This window comes from Cucumis melo, chromosome 8 (genome assembly GCF_025177605.1).
Source record: "Cucumis melo cultivar AY chromosome 8, USDA_Cmelo_AY_1.0, whole genome shotgun sequence".
Taxonomy (NCBI): Eukaryota; Viridiplantae; Streptophyta; class Magnoliopsida; order Cucurbitales; family Cucurbitaceae; genus Cucumis; species Cucumis melo.
The window spans coordinates 5069462-5090590 of NC_066864.1; the positions used below are offsets into that span (position 1 = coordinate 5069462).

Below are 21129 nucleotides of genomic sequence, written 5' to 3' on the forward strand. Positions count from 1 at the left end.
CAACAACTAATTCAATTTCACTGCAGTGAAAGATGTTGCGGATGAGATTGTGTTTCTGGTTCCCTAATCGCTAAATCTCTCTTTTTCCTTTCGTTTTTGTCCTTCCCAATCCAACCATTCATTGTGTTATTCTTCATGAATTTACATTTGTTCTCTCTCGTTTAAGAAGATGTAATACTTGAATACATCTTGGATATTATTTGATTTTTCATCCTTTGTATCACCCATGTTAAAATATTTAAATGTTCCTAAAAAAAAGAAAAGCAAAATTTAACATATGACAAGTTATGATTTGACAATTTGGTGGAACTCGCGAGTACGAATGATAGCCAATATGCATCTAAGCATTTTTGTTTTGAGAGTTAGATTGGAGGCGTTGGTATTCTTGTTTGAATGTAACTGACGATAGTTTTCTTCGTAATTAACATTCATTTCCACTTATTCGATCTTTCTTATATTTTGAATCATAAATGAGAGCTAGGATGATATAGTTGAATTTACTATACTCATCTACCGATAAAGTGGTTTAAAGAAACGTATGGAATTTTTATTCAATTTAATCTCATTCATCATTTGTGAAATGACAATTATATTGCATACGTAGGAATTGACATAGCCGTAATCTTAGCATATCTAGTATAAATTTAATAGTCCATAATTGAACTTTCTTAAATAAAATACATGAACTTAAAAGGTATATAAATTTTAGGTTTATGTCACTTGCATAATAGGTACATTATAAAGCTAGAATAGATGCAACTTTTTAAACTCGTGGCATAATAATTGGATCATGAATATGTCAAATAAGATTGATATTTCCATCCACTTTGAATGTTATTTTTGCTTGAATTTGATTGGGTTGGTAGGACTTAGTTTTCAATGGGTGGATTTTCTTATGCGTAAAGATTTGACATGTGTGTGAATGTTATGACAATGCACATATACATCTAGAATTAAGAGAACAATAGCACAAGAGAAATGTTAAATTTTAGAAGTTGATCAAGCTTGAGATTTCTTAAAATAAATATTAAAAAAGTTTGGTATCCATGATGGTTTTAAATTTAACAAAAGTGAACAAACTTGATCCTCAAAAGAGTCCTATTGAATATATAATATATCATAAGTAAGCTAATCGATCACAAACAAATTGATTCAATTCACAAAACTTGAATACACATCGATTAGTTTTTTTAAGTTGAAGTAGAAAATTTGATTTTTGTGGGTATAAACAAAATGTAATGCTTTAGTTAAGTAAGGAATGGTAACTTCACTTCTGTAAAGATGTCAGAGAAAGAGTCTATAAATAAGCAGCTTCATCTTACAATGCCAAATTCTAAACTTAAACTGACTTTCGGTGTTGTACTAAATTTGACAACACAAACCCTAAGCCAAACTGTAACATAGAGCTGAATGAACCAAATATCCAAGTCTTTGGGCTGAGAGCTCTCATGGACTTGGGTTGACTCAGGCAGTCCTTTGAAACGAGTCTTTAGCCGATTTATTGTTCATTATAAAATGGTCCGCGGTTGGGCTTTATAGATTACCCTATATATCGATCGTATTGTGGGAGCCTGTTCGGACACAATTAGGAAGAACGGAAATGGAGGAAGAGGAACACGAGGTTTACGGCGGAGAGATCCCGGTCGAGGAGGGTGACATTGACATGTCTGCCGCCGATGACGACGCCATCAAGGTTCCCTCTGTCCTCTATTTCATAACTGTAGAGATCCATTACCAATACAGTTGTGTAATGGAAGCTTGATCTGCGTGGTATGTGAATTTGTTGTCTTCTGTGGATGTTGCAGGAGCTGGACGAGATGAAGAAGAGATTGAAGGAGATGGAGGAGGAAGCAGCTGCTCTTCGCGAAATGCAAGCCAAGGTAGAAAAGGAAATGGGCGCCGTTCAAGGTTTACCTCCATCTCGAATTACCTTCGACTAAATTGATTTTGAAGTTCGTATGAAGCTACTGTAGCATCTTCAATCTGCCTGATTATAATTTCTTATACAGATCCTGCTGGTTCGGCTGTAAGTCAAGAAAGCAAAGAAGAGGCAGATTCGCGATCTGTATTTGTTGGCAACGTGAGATGAGATCTATGGTCTTGATATAAGCACGTTATTCTTCGTGTAGTTGGTCAAATGCTATTTCACAAGCATGCTGATCTTGATAATATTTCTTTTGCAACCTGACAAATTTAGTTTACACTACTTGCTAAGTTGTTTTGTTGTTAATTTCTGTAGATGAGCATATCCTAGGCGAAGATTAGGTTTACGTAGATGTCACTTGTTCCTGCAAAGCAATTGCTGTCTTAACTTACACCTTTAATCTATGTCCAGTCAAATCTAATTAGGGTTTGATAAAATGGTTTTGGGTTCCTTTTCCTTTCTTATGGTATTGAGGGTTCTACGAGCTCAAGTCAGAGATATTGCAATCATGTATTACTTGAAGGCTTGGAAGCGAGAGTTTTTAGATATATTATTTTGATCCCTGCGTTGTGTGCGCTATTTGGACTCTTGCTACATTTAGTTTTAACTTAAAGGGTTAAGTATTGATGTATCCATTTTACTAGAATTCTTGCCCTAGGTTTTTCTTTTTTCTTTATTCCTTTGTTATGTTGTGGATGTGCTTCTTCACCATGTCAGAGTAGATGTTTAACTTGTTTGTCTCGCTATGATCGCAGGGTCATTCATTTTACCCGAAGTTCTCAGTATTTGCTCTGGGATGATTGCAATATAATTCTATTAGGAAAATTACTTATTGTGTCATTAAGATTGTATTCAAGCAGTAAAAGAAAGAAAATTTATGTGTGTTTGAAACAAATTGAAGGAAAAAAAGATCAAAATAAAAGAAAAGAAGTTTCTCTTGTTTACAGAAAAGAGAAAAAAGAAAAAGAAAGAGAAAGAGAAAAAGAAATATTAAAAAAAAGAGAGTATAAGATGGAAAAGAAACCTTTATAATTGATAGGGGGAAACTGAGTGACCGAAAAAAGGAAGAGGAAAAGGAATGTGAAGATTGGGAAAACGACATTGGTCGATTTAGTTCATTTGATCCAAAAAAGTATACATTATTGTGAACTTAGGTAAGGATGGATGGAAATGTGAACTAAAGAAGCTTCAACTTCAATTCATGAGGGCATGATCACGTCAATGGAGACAAATCATTTGCATGCAATGTTAGTTGCAGAGCATTGTTGCTGCTGGGAATGATGGTAATGGTAACTTTTGCTTCATAAATGAGGGCTATTTAACTGTCCTTATGGGGGTACATAATTTTTCTTTTCTTGTGGCTTTGATATCGATATCTTGGTTCTATTATCTCCCTCACAGGTATTGCGTGCTGAAAATTTGTCACTGGCTGAAAATTTGTCACTGGCAACTATCTATCCTCAGTAGATCAGTTTCTGTTCCTTGAATAGCTTTAGCACAATTTATTTTTCCCCTTCCTTTTAATTTTATTTTGCGAGGCTTTACCTTCTTAGTGCCTTGTACTTTAAGAGTATCTGGCTTTTGTCTGTGCTTCAAATGAGTAGCCTATCTATGCGCAGAAGAGATATTGAGTATTCATTTATGGCACTTAGCAGCAGTCCTTCATGTGGTTTAGGACGTATGGCAGTTACCAATGAGTGATTTCCTCGACTTTAGTGTCAATTAAATCACAACTTGAGGTGGTGGAGAGTTTTCAGTAGTAGTTAGGATATTTTTATGATATATGGAGATGGGAGATGAGAATTGCTCATAAAGTTTATCATATCCGAAAGAGATATGCTTGGTGCAAATGAACTATGTATTTCTAGAAGTGGACACTGGACAGTGCTTGAGGGGAAGTGCTAATTACTAGACATACACTAAAATTAACTTTCATAAATCATAATATCACTACACATTTATGGATGACAGACAAGTCACAGGCAGATGTTAAAATGTTGATTGCTTAAGTTTTTGTCTTAGTTGCCTTCTTTTCAAGTGGCCAAATAATAGAGTTGGGATTGGCATGAGTCATGATGCATACGGAAATATATTTTTTTAAAAAAATGTTTGACATGACCATCGATTACTGATGTTGGAGTAAATATCCTACACCGATTCCGTAACTTTTCTGTTGCTCTAGGAGCAGTTCACAAAGATTGGTTCATCTTCTTTTCTAGTTTTTAACTTTTAAGATAAAGGATCACATAGTCCATCAGGTTAAAGGAGAATCAATCAACGTGTTTGAGCTGTTTATTAGTTTTGAGTGCAATAAAATATTCATACTTTTTAAGTTGGTCCTCTTTGGTATTATACTGCTATTGTTTCCATGCTTTGCTTATGATTTAGTTTGTGTTTGATTAAATAACATTTAAGATGGAATTGGACTTGCAGGTTGATTATGCGTGTACACCTGAAGAAGTGCAGCAGCATTTCCAATCTTGTGGTACTGTCAACAGGGTTACTATTCTCACGGATAAATTTGGTCATCCCAAGGGCTTTGCTTATGTGGAGTTTGTTGAAGCCGAAGCTGTTCAGGAGGCACTTCTTTTAAACGAGACAGAGTTGCATGGAAGACAATTGAAGGTAGCTCCTTGGGGAAAGATGATTTACGTTTCTATTCTATCAAGTATTGGACATTGGCATACTAATTCTACATTTTATTATTGGCGCCGTTATCTGTGCATGTTGTTTGAGTTCTTATAACTAATGTTAAATGGTTTTAATATCATTCTGTTCATCTCAGGTTCAACAAAAGCGAACAAATGTTCCCGGTATGAAGCAGTATTTTCCCCAGCGTTACAATCCTTACATGGGCTATCGATCCAGGAGGCCTTACGTGCCCCCTTATTTTTACTCACCATATGGAGGATATGGGTAAGTTTCTTGCATGACACACACATATATATAGATTTACATCTACTACAGATTGATGATACTCCGCATCCTGCTGCAGGAAAACACCCCGGTTCCGAAGGCCCATGCGATACATGCCATACTACTAGGAGGGGCTTTGCCCATAATTCAATTACGTTGTGATACTATATGTACGTATTGTACGATTTTACTGTGGTTTAGAGCCAATAGAACTATGGATTTGATTATCTTCAGCTTTTTTTTGTTGCAATTACATCAAACGATCTAATGTAAGAGAGATGATAATAGTTCATCAGGAACCTATTTATCATGTTCGATTTTTTTAGGAGGTTTCTGGGAGAGATTGATTGTATGCTTGGATATTTCTGCCTCTATTATCTTCTCAAGTACCGGTTTTGCTTAGGCGACCAGAACTTTCAATCAGAAACGTTGGTAATTTAGGTATCGCTTGTTAATTATTTTAATTATTTGTTTTTTTTTTCTGTTTTTGAAAAACAAAATGTTCTTTTAATTGATTTTGTTTTGTTTTTGAAAAATATAACGTCAGTACTAATTTGTGGTTAGACTACGGTTTTGATGTTAGTTATGGTAATTCAAGTTTTACTTTATGTTTAGACTATGTGGATATTTTTAACAAATAAATAAAACTACTCTTTTGATTATGGAAACAGTAAAATTTTCAAAATGTCATATTTTACAATGAATTTGAGTTCAGCTTCTAAGATTTTTACCATTCACTTTTGAATTTATACTAAAATCTGTGTATGATTTTTTTTTCTTCCGGAATATTTTGTTTATGTAATTCGTGCTAATTTTTTAATTTATTTTTGTACAATTGTATAAGTTAATTACCTTTTTTCACATGATAAGGTGAGAACTCAGATAATATGTAGTATTAATAAGTTAGCAATCAAGGTATTTGTGATCTCAATCTATCTATTTCAATTGTATTTTTTTTAAGGTCTACCTCAACTGTATTAAAAAGTAGGTACATGGTAGTTTTGAATTAATTAATTATTAGAGGGTGAACACTTATGGTAAAAGTGTAAGAATTTTGAATTTAAAGAACTATTTTTTTTCTTCCTAAAAGTAAAAACGAAAAGAAAATATAAAATGGAGTTTATGAAAGGTGAGACTGCACATGAGGAAGACAAAAATGAATATAATATAGGATAAATTGAAATTTTTTACCTTTTCAATTATATTTCATATGACTTGTTTTTAACATAAAATATGTCACTCACTTAACTTATTCTCAAAATGATGGGGAAATAAATCTAATTAATCAAATGTTTTAAAATCTCTACAACAAATTCTCTACTTTATACTCATCTTAAAAATTCAATATCTACCCTTTGATTTGAAAATAATATCTACCAATTCGATGTAGCTACTTCAACCTTTAGAATTCTAGCACTTGTTTGCATCCAAGCTATTAAGCAAATATCTAACTTTCTCATCTTAAGTGACAACGGAGATACTATTTGAAAAGCAATCTTTCCAAATCATGAAGTCTCATATCAATGCAAAGCTCATATATAATACGTATACATCTTTTCGATTAAAAAGCACCTTCCATTTAATTTAACAAACAATAATAACTATTTCATATTTAATAACTGTACATATACGTATGCATATCACGTCAATAAGTGAAAGAACAAGACTATGCATATCATGTTTGTTTTGTTTTATTTTGTCTCGTCTTGTTTTAGGTAAAATAAATATTGGAAACATTTAATTATAGTGAGGCTTGATTTAGAATGAGAGAACCTAAAAAAAATTCACGATATTGTAATCCTGAATAAATTGAACATTCTGATTTTTTTTTATTTTTTTTAGAAAATAAATTGAAGGAAGTCTACAAAGGTTCAAAATGACAATATGGTAAATAAATTGTATGATTGATGATTATGCGAATATACTAAAATGGAAAAAGAAATGATTGGAAGACATATAAGGCAAGTGAATGATTGAAAAACAAATATCAGACAATTCGACACAGAAAGATCTTTCAATGATTGAGACATGCACTCACTGCATCTATCATTTTTAGAAAACTAGATTTTGCAAACAAAGGTAAGGTATGCTCTGTCATTAATAAATTCTTCATCAAAACTTATGATTCATAAAATAAATAGGCAAAATTTCTATGTAAGACATTAAAATAATTTAAGTAATTTTATTATTTACAATATTTTTTTAAAAAAATTTTATCTTAAATTTTTAAAAGATTTGCAGATATTATTGGTTGGGCAGATATTTTTCAATTTAAGTTTAACATGAAAAAAAGGAGTGGAAGTTTTTAAACTGTCCCTTTAATCCATTATGCTACGAATATGCTGTTTTTCCAACTTTGTACATAATTTAAATGAATTGACTCAAGATATGGTATTGGGTAAAAATGGTTGGGAATATTGTTGTGCTCTCTGTAGCAAATTGGAATTGAGTTCCTCTGAAGACTTGATAGGATATATAGAAAATTATGAAAGTAAGAAATATCAAAGTTTCATTTTAATTATTAATTAGGATTTGTTTACATTGAAACTCTTCAAAATCTAAATTCCTGCTCCACAATTGGAGAAATTAAATTTCAAGAGTACATAAATGAATGAAAACTCAAAAGACAAACTAGTCAAAAACATATTCTAAAACTTGTGATCTCTCCAGCTCCTTGGTTGAAGTTCACTTATTCCCCACAGAAAAATACTCCAATCCTTCAAAACTAAAAATATGATCCTCAACATTACCTCCTACCATTTATATATTGGTAGAATGTGGTTACTGAATATTGAGTTTCTGGCAACTACCAACTCATTCACAAGTGAACACAAAATGGTAATCAGAAATTTCTCCATCTGTTTAAAAGAAGCCTTGGGAAAGTGGGGATTGCTTTCCAATCCTCTTCTTCCTTAGCCTCTCTGCGATGATGAAAGCAAGCTCAAGAGACTGAGAAGCGTTCAGCCTTGGGTCGCAGTGTGTGTGGTATCTTGAAGATAAGTCGTCGAATGTTACGGTCCGGGATCCTCCAATGCATTCTGTAACATTTTGTCCAGTCATTTCCAAATGAATTCCTCCAGCATGGCTACCTTCTTGTTCATGCACATCAAAGAACGCTCGGACCTCGGCCTATAAGAAAAACAATTGGACACTTGATTTAGAAGACGATCACAATGTCAAAATCAGAACAACAGGGGAATTGCGATGCAAAAGGGGTATTGCAGGTTAGGTAGGATGGCTTCCATATTTAGACTCTCCTTCTCTATAATGAAACTATCATCAGTTTAAAGATTAAACCGTCCGACTTTGTCATACACTAACTTCTCAGCATTTGAAAAAAAAATGATAGACTAACAATCTTATATCAACTTATATTTGCACACTTCTGGTCCCCTCTGATTTCCCATAAAAGACCACTGTTACCACTATTTTCCCATTTCTTCTAACGTTTCGTGTTAAGAATAGGCTTTAGAGTAACTATCAAAATCTCTATATGTTCAATCATCTCACTTTTAGCAATCGGAAATTATAGGAATAGAAGAGAGATTTACCAGAATAGCATCAAATGGACGTGTTTTAAGACCACAAGGTGCCTTAATGGTGTTTCCATGCATTGGATCACAGACCCATGTCACAATTTGCCCTGCCTTTCGTACGGCTCTAATCAAATGGGGAAGCTTTACTCTCTGGTTCTCAGCACCCATTCTTACAATGATAGTTATCCTTCCTGGTTTGTTAGCAGGGTTGAGGATTTCAACAAGTTTAACCAACTCATTTGGATCCATTTTGTTGCTCACCTGCATTGCCAAAGCCATATTAATCGTTGGTTGTTATGCATAACATTTAATTTATCAACAAACATTAGATTATCAAACCAAAGTAAAATATGCTTTAAGAAGCTACCTTAATTCCCAGAGGGTTAGCAACCCCTCTAAGGAACTCTACGTGGGCACCATCGAGTTGTCGGGTTCGTTCCCCAACCCAAAGCATATGAGCTGAGCAATCATAGTAAAGGCCAGATGTCGAGTCCAGTCTGGTAAGTGATTGTTCATATGGCAATAGTAAACACTCGTGAGAGGTCCAGAACTCAGTTGTTGTCATAATAGGATGGTCGACAGTAAGTCCTGCAGCAGACATGAATCCAAGGGTCTCATCGACACGACGAGCAAGTTCATGGTACCTGTTGAGCAATTTTACAATACACTTTAACCATCGATGAATATAAGCTTCAGAACTGAGGACTAGGCAAGTTCTACACAGTTTCTCTTTATCATCTCAGAACTTAAATAAGCTTGCAAGTACTAGAGCTACTACAATAGGCTGATTCTAATATGATCATAGTACACATATAATTAAAGCTACTGAATTCGTTTCACTTAAAGACAACTCATACTGCTTCTAAAAACAAGACACAATTAAAAGCTGTACAGAAGAACTTGGCTTACCTATCACCCTGTTCACTGTTTTCAGCAAAATCAAGATTCCATTGAGTGACCCTCTGCATTGCAGCATATCCTCCAGTGGCGAAGGACCTAAGAAGGTTAAGCGTTGCAGCAGATTGAGTGTAAGCTCTAATCATCCTCTCAGGGTCTGGAATCCTTGACTTCTCAGTAAAATCATCGCCATTGATGTTGTCACCCTTGTAACTTGGCAGACTTACTCCATCCTTCACCTCTAAGGGATCTGATCTGGGCTTTGCAAACTGACCAGCCATTCTTCCCACCTAAATCAATATTGAAGTTACACAACAGACAAACACCATGATTAGACAACAAGAAGTCCACAGAAAACAAAAGAATCTGAAATGAAAGAGTGGAAATGGATTGTACCTTGATGACAGGCATTTGTCCACCAAACATAAGGACAACACCCATCTGAAGAAGAATCCTGAATGTATCCCTAATATTATTAGCACTAAACTCCTTGAAACTCTCGGCACAATCCCCACCCTGCAAAAGGAAAGCATTCCCCAAAGCAGCCTCACCAAGCCTCTCCTCCAAACTCCTAGCCTCACCAGCAAACACAATGGGAGGAAACGACTCAATAGTTTTAAGAACAGACTCAAGAGCAGCTTGGTCCGGGTACTCAGGAAGCTGCAAAGCCTTCTTCGATTTCCAGCTCTCCAAACTCCACTTCTCATTAGTAGTAGGCGCCGTCACCGGCTTCTTCCGTGGGGCCTCAACAACCACCTTGTCATTAGCCGGCTCTGCAGCGTGGACAGCAGAGATCCGTTGGCGAAGCCTGCGATGGGTGTTGGATGGAACAAAAAAGGAAATGGGTTGTTGGGATTTAGTGTCAAGAAGAGGATTGAAGATCAATTTAGAGGAAGAGAGAGCGGCGGCATTGGAAAGAGCCATTGTAATGTTATAAAAATTAAGGGTTTTTAGATCTGTAATGGAGTTGGATTAACCAACCTGAAAAGAGGGTATTTGAGAAGGGTTGAGTTGAGAGAGAGTGTGAGATGGGAAGAGAATGGTGGAGAAGGAGTTTATAAAGGAGGAAGGGGCTGGTAAGGGGGAAATGTTGAAGATGGTAGGTAGAATGAGCGGAGGAAGTGGAGATGAGAGGCAATTTTCAAAGGGCTACCAAACCAAACCAAAAGCAAAGGCAAGGCGGCATTAATTAAATAAAATAAAAACAACAAAATAAAAATATTATGTTGAAGATGGTGTTGGTGGTCATCAAATTTGACCAATAAAATTGGGAAGCCCTTTCCAAATCCAAATCCAAACTCCAACAATTCCCTCTTTCCTTCCAACCCATTTCCAATGACTTTTCCTTGAAAAGTCTTCATATTAAAATTAAATGTCCCCATTCTAAAAAATATTACAAAATGCGGGGAGTAGGTGGTGAAGCAAATACATTTTTATTTAGAAAAGAAGAAGGTTAAATTAACAAAATGGCGGCTAAGCTGCTCTCCTCATCGTCCTCTTCCTCTTCCTCTTCCTCTTCCTCTTCCTCTCCTTCCCCTGCGTTTTCTTCATCCACTTGATCTCATTCATTATCTACGGCTCGGCTACTATTACATACATTAACAAAAATAAAAACGTCATTAATAGGAAAATTTGGACTTAAAAAGTCATACCAATATCTGGAGCTGGAGCTTCTTATATTTTTATATACCAATGTGAATCAATATAACTTGCTTTAGGTATATGCTTTTTATTCCATCTTATCATGTTTTTATATTCTTAATCTCACGTGTTTCTTTTTTTCTTTTTCTTTTTTTATTAAAATTGAAAAATTTTATCTGGATTAATTAATTAATTTTTAAAGTATTGCATATTATATGTACATATATATATATATATATATATAGCAAAATCTATGAACGACTAATTTAGTGTTATATACTTCTATTAGTGTTTAATCTAGCTAATAAACTTCTATTAACAAAATATTTTATCAACTTTGAGAAATTGATCTAAAATGTGTAGATAGCATATACTATATAAGTAAATATTTTTAACCTAATAGTTATATTTGTACTGTGTTTAGGATTATTTTTAAATATTTATTTTGGTCTATTTTTTAATTTAGTTTATTTTTCATCGATAAGTTATTTAGTTTTTATATGTATTTTTTAAGTTTACTATAAAATAAAATGGAATCCATTAAAAAGGAAAGAAAAAGAAAGATTCAGGAAAGAAAAACAAAAAAGAGAAGAAAAGAAAAACGATAATTTTAGGATAGTATGTGGAATTTGTAAGTTTTTGAAAGTTGAAGGGCAATAATGTAAAAGTGTGAAGGGATCCACTGAAAACTGGGTTGTTTGGAAGTTTGGTTTGGTTTGGTTTGGTTTGGTTTTTTTTGGGGAGATATTTTGAAGGAATCTAATTGAATAGTGGCCCCACTTAAACGAAATTTAACAGAAGGAAGTCTCCTGTCTGTCTCCTTCCCTTTCGTCTATTTTGTAACGTGACGCACGTGATCTCATCCCTCTCTCTATTTATTTTCTTCCCACGATAACCACTAAATAAAATCTATACTATATATAAAAATTTCATTGCAGATAAACTTTTTTCTCTTCGCTATATCTTGAATTTACTTCTATGTTCCAAATCACTCTTCGATTTTATAGTAAATTGATTTTTAATATTTTGTAATATATAATTATATAAGACTCATCTTCTTCCATTACTTTATTAATTAATTACACTTAAGTTTAATGAAATTAAAGTATGTAGGAGGTAAAAAGTTGGAATGCAAATGGTTTTTCATTCATATTTTAAAAATTAAAAAATTAGTTACAAGTTGAAAAGTTTTTGTAACATTTTTTTTTTAATTGAATAAAAGGTTTCCTTTGTTTTCTGCCAACAATGTTACTGAGAAATCTGAATTCATCCAATTGATCGTGTAAAGGGACAAGATTGGTATTTCGATCATTTAGTAAAAATATTATACATGTTGAATAGCAATGAGTGATCATGTAGAAAAACAAGTTTTTCTTCCACGAATACCATTAAGTCCACCAAATGATAATGAATATCCATTCAAGTTGAAGATAAATTAATTTTTCATTCATTTATGTTTTGCAATGACAATTAACAAAACATAATGACAAACAATTCCTAATGTTGTAATATATTTTCCTGAAAAACGTGTTTTTTCATGGACAACTTTATGTTGCACTATATAGAGAAATTTCAATAAAGACAACATAAGTTTGAATCAAGCTCATAGATGACAATAAGTTACCTTCAAGTTGTATAAAAAAATATTGTTTACAAAAAAATTATTTTTTGATACATACAAATCTTACAATTAAATTTTTATATTTTAATTTAATTATTGTAACTTCTTCCATGTATATCTAATTCAATTAGATTTTGAATTTCGTACCTTTAAATTTAACAACTTTTTCGTATATCTAATTCAATTAGAGATTTTGAATTTCGTATCTTTAAATTTAGCATAATCTAAACATATATATACAATGTTTACCAAAATCTAAAGCTACGTATATTATACGTGTCATGCACGTGTCTTTTACTAGCATACATATATAATAGTTGGAACAATTCATGTGGAATGAGATTGATCACTAAAATTTTGTTGAAAAATTAACAATTCCAAACTTATATTAATATTTTCAAATCTTATATTAAATATTTATTTATTTTTTTTAAATACGTTTGTTTTGCCAAATAGTGTATCTAATTATTGATATAAAATTAGGTAAAATTTTGATATAATATTCGGTAAAGATAATTGGATTTGAAAAAAAATTAAAAGAAAAAAGATAAAAGAAGAATTGTCATGAATAATATAAAATGCTTAAGACTCATACAATATCTGGAAATATTAAATTCCTACTAAAATTGACCTAAAAAAGGTATTAATTTTGTAAGACGAAAATTCCCTCTCGTTATTTTCGATAATTTTATAAAAAACAATAATTTAAATTCTAAACGTTTTAAATTTTAAACTAAACAATGTATTAATTTTCTGTGTAGATCTATATATCCATAAATCAAAAGAGTAAACAAGTTATTAAAAAAATTATGGATGATAAAAAGAATTAGGAACATGTTGACAAGTTGGTGATGAGTCTGAATGGAAAAGTGCTTGAAAAAATCATACGAATGTTTGTTTCAAACAAAATGATAATCAAGCTCAACTTTGATGATTAAGAAATATTGGATTAGAGGCAATATAAATTACAAATCTAATTATTATATATTATGATGACGAGACTTGTAGATCAGATAGCAAAGTAGATAACCAAACAAGTTCATTAGCAGTCAACATCGACACCCTATGCTAAGTTTATATTTTGAGGATCAAGAAGCAATTGTTTGTTTATTAGATGTTCATGAACACCAAGAAATTGCCAATGAACACAGAAAATCCAATTATCAAACATGTGTACCAAGGCAAGATGTCCAATTGAAATTAGTAAAAGTATGAAGATGAAAATGTTGGTTGTGGCGAGACAGTCAAATACAATAATCTACTTATTAGTCTCCATAAAACAAAGAGTCGAAAACTAGTAGATATCTAGTTATATAGATAGATGCATGCAAGGATTCATTAAAAACAAGATTGAAAACCCATACATGTAATCGAAATTAACTTTAGTAGTTAAATATATTTTTCAAAGTTAAATCATAAATCATTTTTAAAATCACGAACTAAAAAAGACATAACATTTTAGGAAAATTATCAAAAATAAATTGACATAGAAAAATCTAAGTGTAAAAGTTCAAGCGGTGTTGTTTTATAGAATATAAACAGTTTATCAAATTTTTCTATTTCTAGAAAAAATTCTTAACTTTTATTATATTCATTTTTTAGAAAAATTGATTAGACGAAAAGAAAATGATATTGTAAATATTTCAACCATCATTCTTCAAATTACTTTGCCTACTTTAACAAATTTAATGGCAACAACATATTTTTCTTCTTTAAAATACAAAGATATGTCAACCACTGGAATCATCATTAGAATATTTATTTTGAGTTACTAAAATATAATGTACTAACGTCTTATAAAATATGTATTATTGTAATGATTTGACCAATTGTTAAGAAGAATGTTAGTTGAAGAATATAAACCACAACTTTAATTGAATTAAAAAAAAAAATCAACTTACATTATTTTTTAATTTTTACTTGGGAATTAAATCAACCTAATAATTGTATTGATTAAAACTTCAAATGGTGATGATAAAATTAGTTTAAATCTAATAAAAAAAAAGAGTATATCAACAAAATCATTGGAGTTAATTCACACTACTAATTTTATCAACTTAATTATTTATAAGTAATTTACATATTATGCCTTTTTTGTTTTTGTTTTATTTTTTTAATGAAATAAAGTGAAATAAACTATAAATTATTGCTAGATAATTAATGTAATTTAGAGGTAAAATTGGTACAGTTATCAATAAGCGAGGTTTTAATTATATTTGAGTTTGCACATGTGCAACTCTCCAGTTATTCTCACTCCATTGTATATATCTATCTATCCTTTGTCTGTCTGTCTGTCTGTCTATATATTTTTTGTTTTATATCTACCTACCTATTCTATATATTATCTTGTTTGTTTCTTCATTTAACTAAAAATTACCAATAAAGGAACTTGGCCCAATACCATGATGACAGGTGTTTGTGCTTTCGCCATATGGTTTTATTCCTTTAATTTATGTAACTTTCCTAAGCTAAATTATACCAAATTCTCTTAAATTATATATATATATATATATATATATATTTAAATAAAAGAATATGATTAAACTTTAAATAAGAGTCTCAATGAAATATAGAACTTTTTTAAAAAAATATATATATATAAACCAAAATTTAGGTTCAAATATAAAATCTCACATCTCATTATTAACACGCCTCAATTACTAACGTACAATCTTATCAAAATTATTAGAAGATTCTAATTTTTTTAAGATAATAGTATCAATATAATTTTATAAGGTTTGGAGGTATTTTTGTAATGAAATATTGTCAAATTTTTGTTCATATATTAACATTAATAATATTTTCTTTAATTTATTTTCTATGCTCAATTGTATTTTAAAACCGGTAAAAATTTATATATATTTTTGTAATACAAAATCCAAAACACATTTTTGATAATTTCGCTATTTCTTAATAATTTATTTTATTTTCCCCCTAATTTTGGCAAAATAAAATAAAATAAAATAAAATGTTACAATTGAGTCAAAAAACTTTTCTTTGGAAGTAATAGAACATTAAACTTGTTTTAGGTGCGGTAGATATAAAGTATTTAAATGAGTGCCCCACAGTCTCATTCTAAGCCTACTTGTATAAACGTAAAATCCACCTACATATAGTTGATTAATTATTGTTTAAACAAAGAGTTGATCAATTAAATTAATTTAATTAATTCATCTCACCTAACTTTGATAAGGAGGGGCCAATGTTTTGGTCTTCATTAATGAAATTGATCGATACCTACTAATTGACCAACAACATTACCTAATAATTACCAAAGTAGCATTTTTCTATTTTTATCAAATATGGAATTCATTCATAGTTTCTTCAATGTCTGTTTCACCTCAAATGTTTTTTTTTTCCTTTATTTTTTCAATTTTAGAGGTTTGTTCAAAAAAAAAAATTTCCCGTCAATCTTATGTTAAAAGAGAAGATGAAAATATGATAAACGAAGTGCAATATTTAAATTTTAAATTCATACAATTAGTTTCAATCATGTCTTCTAACTTTAAAATGATTTTCATGGTGTAGTTTGTTTTGATTATAAACTTTAAAGTTATTTTTTTAAAAAAATATTTTTTAAAAAAATATAACAAACCGACCAAATATTTATATTAGTAAAAATTTTGAAAACGAAAAAATTCACAGATCTACAATGAAAAATACAAAAAATTATTCAGTTAACGCGCGATTAATTCTTCTAAACATACACACACGTAACTCTTCTAAATATACATGATTTCGTACCAAATCTAAATGATAGTGTACCAATATTCAACGATTTTTGTTCAAGATCGTGTACCAATACCTTTTATATTTGGTATACGATCTTGAACCAAATAACACTTTGAAAAAAACAACAATACAAGTTTTATGATTGATTGAAAACAAATATCATGATTTTTCAAGAAAATATATAAAAAAAATTGCAGAAGAAGAGAAGAAAAAAGATGAAATGGAAGAAGGAAGAAGGAAGAAATCGAAACCACGCGAAATTCAAAAGTGGCCAGAACAAACTTGAAATATTTAAATAAAATGGTCAACTACATAAGCTTTTTGATTTTGTTACGAGTCGTGAATATTTTAATATTTTGTTACATATATGAAAATTAACCTTTAAATCTATTAACTTTTCTTTCTCAATATACAAAATATGACGATGTAAATGAAAGTTCCATGGGTAAAAGGAATTTCAAAAGATTTTATAAAAATATTACAAATCCCATGACAACAATGCGAAAAGATGAAAGGAAAGAATTGATTGATGGTGAAATAGTGTTTTGATATACATATATATATATATATATATTGTTAAAGGTATGAAATTTAAGGAGTAATGATAGTTGTTAGGTACCACTGTCTCGTGTTTCTTTATTTGTCTCTTATCCAATTTTTAGATATACGTTTTGCTTTATTCTTCATCACCTAATTGTCTACAAGAAGGCCACAAATTCTCTTTGTTGTCTCTGTCTTGCCTGCCCCTCTCAAAATTTCCTCCTTTTCATCCAAAAAATACATTGAAATTTTATTTTAAACGATAGTATTGACGAAAGTATTTACAAATTTAGTAAAGTATCATTGTATGTCACAATATATTTTGGTATATTATAGACGTTGATATTTTGTTGTATTTATAAATCTCGTAGGGTGTGTTTGGAAGTGATAGTTGGATAGTAATTTTAGAAAAAGAGATTTCAATATAATTGGTTTTGTAAAATTGATTTCTAACAATTAAATTTATGTTTGATAACAAACTCCTAAAGTTGATTTTCAATCATTAGGTTTGATACAAAAAATGATTTAATTAAAACTATCAAATCACTAAAAATGATATTTGGTATATTTCAAAAACTATATAAAATAAGGTAGCTTAATCATTTTTCTATGATCACTAAACAGGTTATGCTAATTTAGAGTGAATTTTTTCCCTCTTTTTCTATAGAATCACTTTTTTTAGATTGCTTAATACTATATTTTTATGCAAAATGTGATTTTGGTTACTCTCCGATACAATCTTAATTTATTTCGCTATATTTAAAAACAATTTATTATTTGGTAGGTTGCCTAATTGATGGTTGAAATGAAAACAATATTGTTTTTTCCCCCCAAAGTTTTCGCAGCAAACCTTAAGAAGAAATAATAAAAAGAATAATAATAAGACTAAAGTGTTTCTTAATAATTGTAAAGGTTTTATTGTATCACTATCACACGTGTTATCTATATTACATCACATGTCAATTGAAGAAAACAAAGGCAAGATTGTTTAGACAATCATCAATAGCATTCTTTTGCCCTGAAAAACGTTTTTTTTTTTTTTTTTTTTTTTTTTAAGTTCAACATATTTGTATTTTGAAGAGTGCATTATTGTCACTCATTAAATACTTTTGTACTTTTTTTATTTACAAAAATCAACTTAATTATTATATGAGTTGAGATTTCCTATATTTATCCTGAAAATATTATTTGTAGTACAAGGTATAAATCTACCATTAACTTTCTCAGTAGTGACTCCATCTTTTTAATCATGTTGACTAGTTTGGTTTCAATAAAGGAGACTTGTTCTCTTTTATGATTGACCATGGAGATTCATCAATTAGGATATCCTTTCCTTCCATAACGTTGAGTTTGTGATTTGGTATTTAAAAAAAACTATTTAAAAAATGAAGAATAAAGGTAAAAGGAGGCCGGGGCCCAAAGAAGCGGGCCAAGAAGGCCCAATACTTTGGACGCTGTTAGTTATCCAGTTTAACGGTTACAGTTATAAACTACTAGATCGGATAAAAGTTGCGCGTAAATCATTGAATTAATCGGGGTTTTCCCTTCCACTTCGAAGTCCAACTCTTTCCCATTCACCGTGTGAAGTCAAATCTGTCTTCACTTCCATTTTCTATTCTGAAGGATGGACCTATGTACCCCTTCCCATGTCTGAGTACAAACCCTAGATTCTTGAACTGTCTACACTCTAAAACGATGTCGCTTCCTTTCCAATCCCTTTCACTCACTTCACCTTCTTCTTCAACATTGTGCTTTTCCACCCTTTTTTCTAGAAATCCGAGCGTGTCTCTTGGATTCCCCCCTAGCCGTTTCCCGAACACCCTGCATTTCCAAATTCTTGATTACAAGTTTCGAAGCCCTTTTAATTTTGGTTCCATCGATGCCCATCAGTTCTGTCCTCGAGTTTCTACTTCTGGAGGAGTAGGTCGGATACCCGGTGGTGGTGGTGGTGATTTCGATATCGATTCTTTACTTTCAGCTGCCGAGTTGTTTTGCCTTGTTGCGTCATTGATCGGTTCTGTTGGTTTTGCTTTGAATTGCGCGAAAACCAGGTCTAAGAGCGTGTTCTTGGCGGTGTTTGGTGATGGGGTTCTCGTTGGCGCGATTTTATTTCTGGTTGCTGGGGTTGCGATTGGTGCTTGGATTCGTAGGCGGCAGTGGAATCGAGTTTTTCGAGAGACAGTGAAGGGCGTTTTAGAGGTGAATTTGATGGAAAAGACTAACAAGCTTGAGGAGGATTTGAGGAGCTCGGCAACGCTAATTCGAGTTTTGTCGAGGCAGCTGGAGAAGTTAGGGATTAGGTTTAGAGTTACTCGAAAGGCTCTGAAGAAGCCCGTTGAGGAGGTAATTCTAGTTCTCAGGAATTTGAGGCTGTTTCTTTATTACTTAATCTCAAGATGATATTTAACAAAGTAAATGATGGTCCCCTGCAGACACTAACATGATACTGAAAAAGAAATTAAGTCACCATGGACGGTCAAATATTTTGAAACTTACAAAACAAAGAAAATTTGTTTTTCTAAATAGCCTAAATAACATAGAATTTAGAGATAGTTCAACTAGATTAAATGCCTCAAAGAAAGACGATATCCGAATAGTAATTCCGGTTGTAATTATTGATGAAGTCCAGTTTCTTGGAGATTTGGACAGCCTTTGAAAAGTGAATGTTCTAAGTATGGATAAAATACAAGGAGAGGATCTAGTACTGAAATTTTGGCATTGAACTCCTACAAAACCCAAGAAGATTTTTTCTTAAGAAGCAATGAAATCCCGAAACACATAAATAGGCTCTGAGTGAGTGAATTGTATTGGAATGACATGGATGTGTAGTGGAGAAGAAAATTTACGTGCTGCAGGGAATTTGGCTACCGTGTGAAAAAACATGTTAAGAATGTGAAAATGAACCTTAGGATGTGATAAAAGCAAACTTTTATCCTTTATAACAAGGTCAAAAAACTTTATTGCTTTCATTTTTGCTAAAATGAGATGCCATTTCCGATAGCCTCTAAGTATTTATCACTTTATGAAGACTGCAGCTTTAGCTCAAAAGACTTCCGAGGCCACCCGAGCATTAGCAGTTCGGGGAGATATTTTGGAGAAGGAGCTTGCTGAAATCCAGAAGGTTTTACTAGCTATGCAGGTGCATTGAATCTTCCATTCAACGTAAATTCAATGGTTTTAAGTTCTTTGAGGAGTGCTCTAAGTGATTACAGATAAAGCATCGTGTATATGTGTTTAAGTTATAATTTGAAACCCAAAAGGTTACAATAGAACGGAAGATGGAATAATATCAATTACTACGTTACTATGACCAAATATTGCATATTCTACAAGATTTCTTTTTTCTTCAATAGGAGTGCTCTACATCAAATCTGATTTTGATTTCTTGTTTGTGTGGGGATTGTAGGAACAACAACAAAAGCAACTTGAATTGATTCTAGCAATAGGAAAGTCAGGAAAGATGTGGGAAAGCAGACAGGAGCATAGTGGAGGACAAAGTCATATTGGGAGGCATGATCTGATTGATGAACGCTTAAATCGAAAGGAAGTCCAGGACGTTTGAGCTGTTTGAAGAAACGAATGGAGATAGCTTAGGATTCTTTTGTTACAAATTAGGATAGTAGTTGTTGCATAACGACAGAATAGAAGAATGGGATGTAATTTTGTGGCAGTTTAAACTTTGGCATTTATCATGCTTGATACTTCTTGCCAGAAAAGATTTTTGGTTTCCATAATGTGCAATTTAACGAGAAATGAACGTTGCACCAAGAGAAAGTGTAAAGCGGCAGGGGAATTGTAATGGGAGAAATGTATTTGTTATGGTCATTGGGTTAATGTAATAAACATTCTGCTTAACCATTTTAATTTTGATTTTCGTTGTATTATGGTGTTTCATCTTCATATCCGCTTCCATCTTCTAAAGCTATTTGCTTCTGAAATTCCCCTCACTTCCCCCGCCCTAAGCATCATCCACTCCACTCAACCACTATAATTTTAGTTTCTCATTCTCGTCCATGTTGTCTCAGGGCTACAGTAAATGCAGAGTGTCAGCATGAGCGAGCACTATTCTTACTGGATAACTGACTGTCTTTTAACTGCAGTCGGTCTGTTTGAATGCAGTCCTTCATTTGACTTTATTCTCTCCAATTTTTTCTATCAAGTCAACAGGTTCAGTCGCATCTGAGCTTCTGTGGAATCAGTTCCGGGAGCTATTACACGAGCAACGAGGACAACAATTCAAATGGAGAGACGTCAGGCTAGGAACGTGCAACTTGCTTTTTTCATGTCATGGAAGCTACGACATGCAACAATTGCCCGTATAA

General features: G+C 32.0%; 3 protein-coding genes across 7 annotated transcripts; 2 read left to right on the forward strand and 1 right to left on the reverse strand.

The window, feature by feature from the left end:
* Window positions 1–1340: 1340 nt before the first annotated feature.
* LOC103484956 (polyadenylate-binding protein 3-like) lies at window positions 1341–5150 on the forward strand. 4 transcript variants are annotated; one of them, XM_051088858.1, is made up of 6 exons: window positions 1341–1693; window positions 1806–1908; window positions 2010–2080; window positions 4358–4549; window positions 4710–4840; window positions 4920–5150. In XM_051088858.1, exons 1-6 carry the CDS (start codon window positions 1601–1603, stop codon window positions 4966–4968), a joined length of 639 nt encoding a protein of 212 aa, XP_050944815.1. In that variant the 5' UTR covers window positions 1341–1600; the 3' UTR covers window positions 4969–5150. The 4 variants fall into 4 exon arrangements, with proteins under 4 accessions (XP_050944815.1, XP_050944817.1, XP_050944818.1 ...); XM_051088860.1 differs by lacking the exon at window positions 1341–1693 and adding an exon at window positions 2680–3207 and having other exon boundaries at window positions 1830–1908; window positions 3326–4549; XM_051088861.1 differs by lacking the exon at window positions 1341–1693 and adding an exon at window positions 2680–3207 and having other exon boundaries at window positions 1830–1908.
* A 2182-nt stretch (window positions 5151–7332) lies between these two features.
* Window positions 7333–10878, reverse strand: LOC103484958 (phospho-2-dehydro-3-deoxyheptonate aldolase 2, chloroplastic). Its single transcript, XM_008442360.3, has 5 exons — window positions 9670–10878; window positions 9286–9563; window positions 8744–9020; window positions 8392–8637; window positions 7333–7969 (listed from the first exon to the last, which is right to left on the reverse strand). Exons 1-5 carry the CDS (start codon window positions 10195–10197, stop codon window positions 7703–7705), a joined length of 1596 nt encoding a protein of 531 aa, XP_008440582.2. The 5' UTR covers window positions 10198–10878; the 3' UTR covers window positions 7333–7702.
* Window positions 10879–18331: 7453 nt separating this feature from the next.
* Window positions 18332–20688, forward strand: LOC103484959 (uncharacterized). Of its 2 annotated transcripts, XM_008442361.3 has the most exons (3): window positions 18337–19150; window positions 19836–19946; window positions 20214–20688. In XM_008442361.3, the coding sequence occupies exons 1-3, from the start codon at window positions 18440–18442 to the stop codon at window positions 20367–20369; spliced, it is 978 nt and encodes a 325-aa protein (XP_008440583.2). In that variant the 5' UTR covers window positions 18337–18439; the 3' UTR covers window positions 20370–20688. The 2 variants fall into 2 exon arrangements, with proteins under 2 accessions (XP_016899136.2, XP_008440583.2); XM_017043647.2 differs by lacking the exon at window positions 19836–19946 and having other exon boundaries at window positions 18332–19150.
* Window positions 20689–21129: the final 441 nt, after the last annotated feature.

Coding starts and splice junctions, on each gene's coding strand:
- LOC103484956 (XM_051088858.1), top strand. CDS start 1,601: ATGGAGGAAGAGGAACACGAGGTTTACGGCGGAGAGATCCCGGTCGAG. Junction 1,694..1,805: donor CCGATGACGACGCCATCAAG/GTTCCCTCTGTC, acceptor TGGATGTTGCAG/GAGCTGGACGAGATGAAGAA. Junction 2,081..4,357: donor GATCTGTATTTGTTGGCAAC/GTGAGATGAGAT, acceptor TTGGACTTGCAG/GTTGATTATGCGTGTACACC.
- LOC103484958 (XM_008442360.3), bottom strand. CDS start 10,197: ATGGCTCTTTCCAATGCCGCCGCTCTCTCTTCCTCTAAATTGATCTTC. Junction 9,564..9,669: donor GACAAATGCCTGTCATCAAG/GTACAATCCATT, acceptor ATATTGATTTAG/GTGGGAAGAATGGCTGGTCA. Junction 7,970..8,391: donor GTCCATTTGATGCTATTCTG/GTAAATCTCTCT, acceptor TTTTTCTTATAG/GCCGAGGTCCGAGCGTTCTT.
- LOC103484959 (XM_008442361.3), top strand. CDS start 18,440: ATGTACCCCTTCCCATGTCTGAGTACAAACCCTAGATTCTTGAACTGT. Junction 19,151..19,835: donor TGAAGAAGCCCGTTGAGGAG/GTAATTCTAGTT, acceptor CACTTTATGAAG/ACTGCAGCTTTAGCTCAAAA. Junction 19,947..20,213: donor AGGTTTTACTAGCTATGCAG/GTGCATTGAATC, acceptor TGGGGATTGTAG/GAACAACAACAAAAGCAACT.